General features: G+C 41.0%; 2 protein-coding genes across 2 annotated transcripts; one reads left to right on the top strand and one right to left on the bottom strand.

Moving 5' to 3' along the window:
- Nucleotides 1-284: 284 nt before the first annotated feature.
- Nucleotides 285-2,070, bottom strand: LOC136437281 (translation initiation factor IF-3-like). Its single transcript, XM_066431795.1, has 3 exons — nucleotides 1,984-2,070; nucleotides 1,099-1,834; nucleotides 285-622 (listed from the first exon to the last, which is right to left on the bottom strand). Exons 1-3 carry the CDS (start codon nucleotides 2,001-2,003, stop codon nucleotides 482-484), a joined length of 897 nt encoding a protein of 298 aa, XP_066287892.1. The 5' UTR covers nucleotides 2,004-2,070; the 3' UTR covers nucleotides 285-481.
- Nucleotides 2,010-11,226, top strand: LOC136437275 (pre-mRNA 3'-end-processing factor FIP1-like). Its single transcript, XM_066431769.1, has 18 exons — nucleotides 2,010-2,116; nucleotides 2,823-2,868; nucleotides 3,065-3,103; nucleotides 3,438-3,552; nucleotides 3,785-3,891; nucleotides 4,162-4,229; nucleotides 4,437-4,559; nucleotides 5,013-5,125; nucleotides 5,459-5,507; nucleotides 6,024-6,213; nucleotides 6,625-6,764; nucleotides 7,321-7,425; nucleotides 7,818-7,902; nucleotides 8,028-8,074; nucleotides 8,546-8,702; nucleotides 9,156-9,278; nucleotides 9,618-9,776; nucleotides 10,809-11,226. Exons 1-18 carry the CDS (start codon nucleotides 2,077-2,079, stop codon nucleotides 10,987-10,989), a joined length of 1,887 nt encoding a protein of 628 aa, XP_066287866.1. The 5' UTR covers nucleotides 2,010-2,076; the 3' UTR covers nucleotides 10,990-11,226.
- Nucleotides 11,227-11,479: the final 253 nt, after the last annotated feature.

Here is an 11,479-nt window from a genome sequence, read left to right as displayed (position 1 = left end):
ATTGTTCGATCTTGTACATAAGTCAAATCTTTACAAATTCATCTGTATCTATATAGCCGGTATAACCGCCATTCGGCGTACAACACCAGCTTCTATTAATATCTTCCTGCACTTTGCAAAACTGAGTACTGAACTATTTCAGCCTGATCTTCCTCAGTTGATAAGTTATACATCATCTTAAGACGAATATAGACAGAAGATCATTTTTACAGTTTTGTCCATATTGACTTTTGCGTTACCATTTTTTTCACCTATCTATCTACTTATATAAATCTATGAAGTATGGCCACCTATTGACAAGGCTTTGAATTTATAATTCACCATTGTATAACACTAACAGTTCTTCCATGGCATTTTGAAGTCAGAATTTCTTGTGTCCCTTTGTAATAAAGTACCATGGACATGCAACATGTCACTATTGTCAGAGCAAGGAGGTTTTATATAAAACCTCCTTGGTCAGAGAGAGCCCCCTGATTTGTCATTATTTCTTCTTGCCCGTACTGGCCTCCTTGTCTGACAGAGGCCTGAGAATGCAGTTGAGTGCAGTACCCTTCAGTGCTGGAGGAGTCTGGTAGGTAGCCTTGGACGTCAAGGACTTCAGAATGTTGTCTGCTAGCTTTATCTGAGGAAAACATCCAAGTGTTAGCGGGGATAATAATTGACATCTTGAAAAACAATGAAATGGTAAATAATTTACAACACATTTGTCACATTTACAGCATGATACTAAATCTAGCAAAATGGAATGTAAGAAAAGGTATGACAACATTTTGAGGAAAAGAAGTGTCTAACAGTCATCACGACAAATGACAAAACAATTCTATCATGATCAGTATAAGCCCTTTCACAGATACAACTTTGCATGCACAGGTCAAAGGTCCCTGACTTGTAAACAGTTCTTGTCTCAACGATACTTTATGTGTTTTCTGTAGGTCTCAGGGGCCGTCATCTATGACCTGCGCATGCGCAATTGGATCCGTGAAAGGACTTGTGCACAATTGATGAAGATGTTTTGAATACGGTACATTTTCAATTTGTGTCAATATCCAAACATGTAATAACTTGTACGGTATGGAACTAACAAGTAATTACTAATACCATATCCTCCGTAGTTTTCTTGCTGTTTCTAGGGTTGCTGATAGAGATCTTGACAAGGGATTTCTTCTCAATGAAACTGTCAATCTTGTGAACCTTGTGGGCGAGGTCGTGTTTCGTGATGTCTGACGAAAATCTCATGGACTGCACCGCTCCCACGCCTTTGTGGGCCTTCTTCTCTTCCCTCAGCTTGGCCCTCTCCTCCAGCAGTTGTTGCGGGGTCATGAGTTGGTAGGCTGGGTACGGTTTTGCCTCGGCATCAATCTGGACCAACCTAAGTCCGCTGTTTTCGCTTTTAGGATCGTTGACCAGTTTTACAGCCTGATAGCTGTGGATCGCACCCATGCTCTTTCCCTCTTGATCAAAAAGGTGGATGGTTCCAGGTCTGATCCTCTGCCCAACAGCGTCTAAAGTCTTGATCTTCACAGTTGTGGGAAGCTTGGCTCCTGTATGTGGTCTGGCTGAGCCATCGCTGTCATTGGTTGATGCGGATGAGGAAAAACTACAACAACCAATGGGGAAGGGTTTGAGATTCACATCCGAAGATGTGCCTTTTCTTCTCCACTGAAGTATGTTTGTTGCTTGTAGCAGTGTTCTATTGCGAGTTGCCTCATTAAATGATGATAATCTTGGACACGGAGATGAAGTGCTGAAAAACTGAACTGGTTTCAAAGTCCAAGGAGGACTTCTGTGTTGAACTTGAAGGTTTCTGATGCAGATGACAGCCATCAACTTACCCCTGTAACAATAGAACACATTGACGTAAAGCTTGCAAAGTACATTTTTGTGATTATACATGAAATAGTTTACTGATATTTCACGTTGGCAACTGTCAATAATAGTTAACGAGCACGAAAAAGACGTCAAATGGGGAGAATGAAGCGTTACCTGCACATGGGCGCCGCCATCTTGGTTACCGAGTGATCGGGAATTTCCGGAAAGCTCCGAAGTTTGCCGAGACGACTTGCACAGCGTGCCAAAATGGCGGACGTCGAAGAAGAGGAGCAGTGGTTGTACGGAGGTTTGTAGGGCCGTTTTTGAGCGAATGGTGTCTTAAGTTCCATTTTATATAAGTGTCAAATAACCCTGAAATATCTGAAGTACCATAGAGATCTATTAAGTGGCCAAAACTGCGTCACCTTTTAGGTGAAATGTCCATGTTATTTCGCACGTGAGGAACCGGCTTTGGTTTTTGTTTTGTCCGAGCCAAGAAACATGAAGAAATTTTGTCATGTTGTAGATTTCCCAGCGATGTGTTTGAACGACAACTGTTTCGTTTACGGATATGATCAAAACGTGCACAACTATACGTACATGTACTCAAAGTCTGAAGCATAAAATTCGACGCCCCCCTCCCCCTTAGCAAGGAAAGCCAGAAACATCATACCGGTACTAGTTTTTGTCCTTAGCTTTCTCATGCCATTGGGTTCTGTTCTGGCAATGCATTTCGTCTATACTCTGTGTGGATAATCTGTTTTGTTTGTATGATATGTAAATACAGAATTCAATTTCCCATTTAGTTTTGAGCTTGGGTCTTTTTATTTTTATTTTCCTTTAATTGAATTGAATTGAATGAAGACCTTTATTGTACATGTTTGCCCCACTGGGCTAAGCACAGGTCACATGTTAACAAATATATACATATTCACTAGTATTACTGTACATAAACATTTAGCCTACTCTAGTATTTTATCCTATAGATTATTTATCCCCTTTTGTATCTGCAGATGAGGAAGCTGAAGAGACCAAGGCAGAGGAACCACCTCCTTTGGAGTAAGTACCTGATCTATCATAATTTACACCACATAACATTATCAAGACAACACAATGAATGATGAAATTTATTTCCAACTCGATCGTCAGATGCCTTTCTCTTAAGTTTGACCTACATCTGGTCAGCAGTCTTTCAAAGTTTGTTATGTACATTCATCAGGAATCAGATTCAGTGATTTTTCTTCCCTTCATACAGGTCTACGCCTGCGCCTGCCCCAGAAGAAAAGGAAGCAGTGTAAGTACATTTCATATTATGTCATGTGTGTTAAAGACAGTCTCTGTGCATGTCTAGATCCTTATAATTAGGGATTTACTTCACTTCTCAGTTATATCAAGGGGGTTTACATGTACAATCCTTGGTCGTACATGTGTAACATAACATAGATTTTTATTAAGTGAAGTGCAATGCATGAGATGTGGAATGATTTTCAATTGTCTGAAAGGATGAGAAGGGATTAATTTAGCGAAGTATGGTACTGTGCTGTATCCATTTTCCAGGGAAGTATACTTACCATAGTTTCCTTTAAAAGAATAATTCTACAGCTCAGTTGCTTTATAACAATTAACAGGAATGGAGATTCTGAGCCTGCGCCTGCGGTTACCAGTAACCTGTCTGCTGATGCTCCCGAGTTTGTCACCAAGAAAACAGCTGAGGGTGGGGAGGATAAGGAGGCAGGAGAATTGGTAAGTTGGTTTGATAGTGCAAATCTAGTATTTATGATAAGAAGGACACAGCTCAAAGCTACAGATACTCTAGAATGAACATTGGCCAGTGACTTTTAAACAGATACTCAATGTTTCTTGACTTCATTCATTATTTCGAGTCAAAAGCCTTAGCCATATAGAACAGCAGAAACAACAACATGGAACAGCAGAATAAAAGAAAAACATCTAACATGCTCTTCTTTCTTTCCAGAGTGGAGAGGAGAACCAGGAAGAGGAAGCTGATGATGATGACAGTGACAGTGATGATGATGTCCAGGTCACCATCGGAGACATCAAGAGTGCCCCGACTTCCTATCCGTACGTAATCTGGTCTCCTAGCTCTGACTACTAGAATAATTGATTGTCTGATAGAGATGGCTTCCAAAATGCAACATGTAAAAGTAGCAAAATACAATGTAGTAGTAAAATATCAGCCACTTGTTTCTAAGTAAGGTCATCTCTCTTGTGTAAGTCTGAAAAAAGCCATTGTGTTCTAAATGGTTCCCTTTGTTGTAAGTAAGAGCTGATCGTATGAAAACATGTAAAATACATGTACATGTAGTCAGAACATGTACTGTTTCTCTACAGGGGCTATGGTGGCACCCCCATGAACTTGGACATCAAAAGAACAGCAGCCTACAGTAGAGGAGGACCAGGTATGTAGTTCATAGAGTTTTGATATACCATACTTAATCAGTCTCTTTGGACATCATTCTTATGTGCGTGATACTATGGTGCATGCAATGTGAAAGTATGGCCTTAATCCTATGTGTTTTGGTAGTGAAAAACTTTTCTTGTAAAGTATGTATGCCATACAATCCTTTTACCAATAAGATGTTTAAGGGGTATTGTTTATTTTCCAGCCCCCGGCAGTGCTGGGAAGACAGTTAAAGGCATTGACCTGGCGGCTCCTGGGGCCATCAACGGTGTACCTGTGATAGACTTTGACCTGGACACACTGGAGGACAAGCCATGGAGAAAGCCGGGTGAGTTCGGACTGCGTTCTTCTCTATCCCAGGATTCCCTGCTGTGTTATCCGTCCTAAGTTGTAGACGACTTTGCAACATGCTAATGTGTTACGCCGAAGGACAGTTATATATGCCGGCTATACAGATACAGATACAGATATAGAACATCTTTTGACATTTGCATAAACTCAAAATTACTGTGAGAAGAGAAGAAGCCAAACCTATGTACATGTATTAGAGACTGAATAGTGTTAAAACCTATGTTTTGGAATACATCAGAAGCCCTGTCACCATATGTACTTTATTACTACTTTTGTATTTGTATGCCTGTACTAAATCTTATTGGGCATGGATGTATTATATACCTTATTGCTTTTACTTACTAGCCAATAAGTCAGTTTTTCTGTATGGCTGCTTCATCACCTCATATTTTCTCAACTGTTGACACTCATGTTCGTGTACTGTGATTAGGTGCTGATATCACCGACTACTTCAACTACGGTTTTAACGAGGACTCCTGGAAGATCTACTGTGACAAGCAGAAGAGATTACGCATGGATACCAACCTGCAGAAACCCATCTATGTGAGTACTTGATACCAGGAAAAGTTACTACAGTTGTTGGTTTAGGTAGCCAGAGTGTCATCCCATTTGGTTTCATGGCTCCCATACTCTTGTGAAGGGAGAGTATGGGAGTCCTGGAACTAACTAGGGTGACACTCAGACTATTGTTTGGGGCTGTGAATGTGAAATGTTACATTGGATACAATGTTACAAGGAGTAATTTCTTGTTGAAAGAGTTTTGAATTTGACTGGCTAGTACTGACTAGTATGCTAATATTACTAGATGTCAATGCAGACCTGGTAAGATATCTACAGGTAGCGCATCCTGACAAGATATGTTTTTGTTCTCATCAGGTCCACCATGCTGGGAGCACCAATATTAGACAGGACAAGGAAGAACAAAGTGAGTACTGAGAAGGAAGAATCTGAAAAGTGGAAGGTTTTAAGATTTCTTGCTCTCACAATACACGTAAAGATTCTTTGTAGACGGGGATAAGAATTTTTTTACTTCCTCTTTACCCCTGTGCCTTTACTATTTGGAATGTCATTCACAAAGTTACTGATAGTAGGCTATGTTACAGACCGCGACAAGCTGTTTTCTTTGTTTCATGTGATAGTTGAGTTTGAGAAATCTTTACTATGTGCACAGAGTATTTTGATCTGTAAAAAGATAGGCCACATTTGTATACAAAGAATTTTTGACCTTAGAACTGGTTGTGTAAATGATACGGTAAACCTGACATATTGAATTATCCAGATACTTTTACATAGGTCAATTCTTTTGTATCCAATTGTTTGTTTGCATGTATAGTTGTAGAACTACTAGAAGACCTTACAATAGTCGGCATACTTTTGTTGTGTCAATGAAAATTGTTGTATGAACAGAAATCCTGAACTCCAGTGACATCTTTACCTTTAGGCCACGCCCCAGTGGGCAACCCCATCCAGAGACGAGGCAGCGGAACCTACCGCGGCGCGGGGCCCCCGCCTGACCGCAAGCAGGGCGGAGTCATAGACGTGATTGGAGGGGGCATCTCGCGCGTGGAGGGAAGGCGACGGGACAGACCGCCGGATGAGAATGTCATCCCAGTGATGGGGGCTCCTCCTGAGTAAGTACAAAGTCTGATATTCTAAACATTTTTAAAGAGTTATCAGATATAACATAAGCATCGTATAAACTATAATAAAGTGGACATGGTAGGCAGAAAATGTAGTATTTGTGATGGTAGCAGTTGAAACAATAGCACAGGAGTCACAAGACAGAACAAACAGTTTCGCTGTGGTTTAAGTTTGCAGGGAAAAGGTTATCGGGAAAACCGTGAACATAAAACTTCCACGAATATTTTCCTTTTTTAAAGTACAATATACCAATATTGGGTGCCAAATGGCTACTTCATAGTGCTAAAGGGCTTTGTCACAGAGTCAGACAGATGTAGACATGGACATAATTGAAAATATGAAAATAATTGTTGTGTCTTGATTATTGATAATGTAATTCTATTTGACTGCCACCCATGTAGTGATGCTGGAAGAGGAATGAGACGAATGCACCCCCCTCCTGGCATGCCCCCTCCAGGACCCCCTCCCAACATGCCCCCACCCCCCTTCATGCCACCCCCTCCCGTCAGTTCTGCAGCTCAGCCACCCCCTCCACATCCAGGTGAGTTGGACTGTTCCTTATGTATAGCTAGGAGAATTGTCACCCCCATGCAACATCGGTAGCATCCAAAAATCTTTTAGCAATGTGCTAACCTTCTGCCAAGGAGGAATTCATTGGTGCATTTTACTTAGCTCTCAGGTATTCTTATATTCAACATTAGTAGTATTGTATATGTGATGCTGCACTTTCAAGAAACAAAGTTAGAATGCATTAGCTTACATTTACTGGTTGTTTATAGTATCATTGAATAAATTAATGTTCTTACTAACTTTATTCTGTACTTTCTATCTGATTTCTCTGTACAGTTATACTTCTTGTGCACATACTATATAAAGTGCACACCCTTTCCAAGCATATGTAAACCTTACCCAGTAGTTTCACAACTCGACCTCATCAATAGCTGCCTAATAGCTGCCTAGTAGCTATTATAAAGAATCAGAAAATACAGTCCTACCGCACCAAATGCTGTCTGTCTTCTCTATATTCTTGTATTGACTATTCCTGACTTGCCGAGAAAGGGTTGCACACATGTCTAATGCTGTACACTGTCACTCAGCGATACATGCTGGGGGTGGTTTTCCAGGTATGCCCATGCCTCCCCCCGGGATGTCAGGACCTCCCCCCGGCTTCCCCCCTCCCGACAGCATGCCACCATTCGACTGTGAGTACACATAACATAGGTTTATCAGTCACTAACATTACTTTTTTCAGTCACTCAAACTTAAACGTAGAATGTCCAAGAAGTATCATAAAAGCTGTAATGTCTTTGAGAGCCCTTAACATTTGCCATTCGCTAGTTGGGCAACCCTCGCTGTTTATGTAACAACATGTGCATGCCGAACCAATAAATAAATGAATACGTAATCTCACTGCAGGCATTAGAATTGCGACCAGTTGTCTACAATTTTGAATGGTAACTTTTGGTTGGGTGTCTTTCTTTATACTTATAGTAGAAATTACTGGGTACTAAGCTTTTTTCTTGATAAATACTTACTGTATCGTTTGCTCATTAGCTCTATCGGATTCTTACCATTTTCATTGTTTATTTTACAGCTGGGTTTAACCCGGACAGAGGTCGGTTCCCTCCTCCTGGACCACCCCCTCCTTCAGGCCCCCCTCCCCCCAGCCATGATGACAGGTAAAAACTCAAAATTCTATTATTTTTGTTCTGACATTTTTTAAAGAATATGTAATTTGATATCGACTGCGATATGAATATATATTAGCGTCCAGTTTTAAGTTTCTCAACGTTTCTTTCTTCAGAGGCCAACCTCGAGGCTATGAAGACAGGCCACCTTACTACAGTGGAGGTAAGAACACAAGGTTACTTCAAATTTCAAAGAGATTAATTCACTGACAGCTCTGTAGTTAGAATGGACTTATTGTATACAGCTTGTATACAGCTTTCCTGTGTGCGTGTGTAGTCCTGTGGTTAGTGGCCCTGCTTCTGGACCAAGAGCAGCCAAGAGGTTTGGAGTTCAAATCCTGGCTGTTGTCGTTCACCCAACTTGCACGCAACTCTAAACTAAAGGGTCACAGCCCTGAGAACGGCACGTTAACCTGTGATTCTCTGTTTATCATACTTTTCAAAAAGAGCTAGGAGAATTTACACGGTACAATGAACCTGTAGATACTGTACATATCATCTGCCTTCTCTGTCAGGCCAGTGAATGAGTAGCGCAACTGTTCATTGAGTTCATTTGAGCTGAACCTATTCAAGATCACTTTGAGTTTCCTTCACTTATCTGCGTATCCACTACCGTATTGCTTTTCCCCTGCAGACCACCCCGACTTCCCCCCCTACAACCTAGGCCCGCCCCCCTCGGGCCCCCCTCCCGGCTCCTGGGACCCCGGGCGCAGACAGGAGAACGATGACTATGACTTCTTCCCTCCCATGGGGCCGCCCATGAACAGGGGATCAGAGAGTGACTTCTCCAGGTAAGCCTGTTTCTGAATAATGTCATCTGCAAAACATGGTAACAAAATATGTTCTCTTTGCTGAAGGTTATTCATCTATGCAAAAAGATATGCAATGTAACAGTTACTCAAGCAACTGGATGGAATTTGGAAATGGTCAGACGTTGCAGATAGAAAACATTTTCTCTCATGATTTTTTAGTTAATAGTTGAATTTGTTTGATGTTGTACTTGATGTCATGAAGTTGTTGGTTTGTGAGACAAGAAAAATATATTCACAAGTCGTCAAAGTGTTTCTATACACAACAAATTGATGTTTGTTTGTTTGTTTGTTTGAATCTTTGTCTATTCATTAGGTGGTCAAATCAGTCTTTAAGTCGTTATAGAATGCTGTTGGTGAATTGCAGTGTATCCATTCCTGTTATGAATGGATATGTCATGGTAATCTGGTGGGTTTCTTACATTGTTCTAACAGCGACAGTGAGCAGGAGTTCCAGAGAAGACAACACAGCAGAGAGAGAACCCGGGAAAGAGAACCCAGGGAGTACCGGGAGAGAGATCGGGAAAGAGAGAGGGATAGAGACAGGGACAGAGAAAGGTGATTTATGTAGTATCTGTTTTCAGAGAAATCTTGTGAATGCATCTGTGAATAAGATTGATGCTGGTACACTTTTGAGTTAGCACTCATCACTTAAGTTCATGTAGCAACTGATGAAGTTATTGGTATGTGTTGTTTTATGAAGGCCATTGGGTCTTTTTTTATTATTTATTTATTTATTTATTTATTCATTTTCTATAAACAAAAATATAATCAGACATTAATAAATAAATAAAGCTTCCCTTTGCAGTTTGTTCCTCCCTTGGCAGTTTGTTTTCAAAGGCCTTTGCGTGTTATTAATTGTTCCACAACTGACGTCATGTTGCAATTGTATCTCAGGGATAGACGGCGGGAAGAGCGGGACCGAGGGCGTGAGAGAGAGAGCGACCGTAGCCGGGACCGCGAGCGTGAACGGAGACACCGAGACAGGGACCGTGAGAGCAACAGGCGGCCTGAAGAGGCGGAGGAGAGCAAGGACAGACACCGGTCATCCAGGAGGTACCCGTGTTTCTGACTCATCGTAGTCTAGTTTACGCTTGAATGAAAAAGACTCTTTTTACACAACCAAGATATTTATTCCACCAACATTTCGGTGACCGTCTGTCACCTTCTTCAAGGCAATGATGATAGTTGCATTGTTTTTTGATCGATAGTTGTGTATGTGTTACACTTCTGTTTGGGACCGGATAGTGATGTCATCCCCTGTGGTTGTACATATGTAAATACGTTGTGTTTGGGATCGCATCTCATTTAGATGTATTATCAGCAACACCTGTGCTGCATTGCAATGTGAACCAGTCAGAATTGCCTTGAAGAAGGTGACAGATGGTCACCGAAACGTTGGTGGAATAAATCTCTTGGTTGTGTAAAAAGAGTCTTTTTATTCAGTGACTTACCAACCTGATGAAACTATTCACGGAGGTAGCTTATGCTTGGTTGGAAAATAAGGTTCTGGGAGATTCTAGGGACCACATACAGAGACCGCATTTCAAGTGCTAAAGTACAGATTGGAGCCAAGCAAAATATTGGTCCATGCAAAGACCTCCTAACCACAGTAAAGACTAGTATATGCTTGGTTGGAAAGGACGTTTGTTGTGTGAAGTTTCAATAGAAAAAATGATGCTATATAATATGTAAACTTGAGTTTTTACACTCAAATGTGCCGTCCCTTAAAACATGTTTGTGATAGATGCAGCATTTCTTCCATATGTGTGTTTTAGTTACTCTCTAAGCAGAGAGGTTCAGCTCTGGCTGCTTTTTGACGTCTTTTTAATCATTTTTGGTGGGCTTTGTATTTTGTGTTTTCTTTTTATTGACCAGCCAAAATTTGTTTGCTGGCCAACAAGAAAAACCCTGACAAAATAAAAAGCCCCCCCCCCCCCAAAAAAAACATCTAAAAGACTTCAAAAACCAGTCAAAGCCAAATCTCTGCTTAGAGAGTATGTTTTGTCAAAGTACATATTACTAATCTGAGTTGTGTTTTGAGATCCTTGTCGATCAGATATTACATCTTTTTCATTCATTTTTCAGGAGACACCATGAAGACGGTGAGAAAGACTCGTCAGAGCACCGCAGCTCCAGACACAAGCGCAGCAAGCACTCCAAACGCTCCAAGGAGAGGGACACCTCCAAAACAGAGGAGTCGACAGAAGGGGAGGCGCCACCCGCTGCAGAGGGGGGTGCAGGGGAAGAGGAGCCTATGGAGACTTAGGAGACACCAACAGACCACTCTATGTAGCTTGTTCTGTGTATTATAGAAAGTGTTTGGCGACGGTATTTGATTGTTGAGAATCAACATCCAATCTCAACATATACAAAATTCACAACAAAAATTGTACTCATCTATTCAACTAATCACTGCTAATGTGAAGTACTAGTATACGAAGTACATGAAGAATGATATGTAATAGAAAAATAGAATTGAAAAGAAAACATTGTGACCCCAGGACTTTTTTGTACTTGTATGTACTGTGTCATTGTCTTTCCTTTTATGTCGTTGCAAGTATATAGGAAATACAACACAAGTAGGACATGATAAGAGAACTGTCCTGTTGGAACAATTTTTTTATTGCCCAGCAAAGTCTATAGTGCTTGTATTGCACCACATCATTAGAATAATGATTGACAACTTGCATGACTTCATTTCTACATGATGAGGGTTGTATAAGCTTGGTTACTGGAAGAACGGTGTAGTGCATGTG

The sequence above is a fragment of the Branchiostoma lanceolatum genome, chromosome 6 (genome assembly GCF_035083965.1).
Source record: "Branchiostoma lanceolatum isolate klBraLanc5 chromosome 6, klBraLanc5.hap2, whole genome shotgun sequence".
NCBI classification, from domain to species: Eukaryota; Metazoa; Chordata; class Leptocardii; order Amphioxiformes; family Branchiostomatidae; genus Branchiostoma; species Branchiostoma lanceolatum.
The sequence above is the reverse complement of the archived record's forward strand: the minus strand, read 5'-3'. Positions and strand labels throughout refer to the sequence as shown.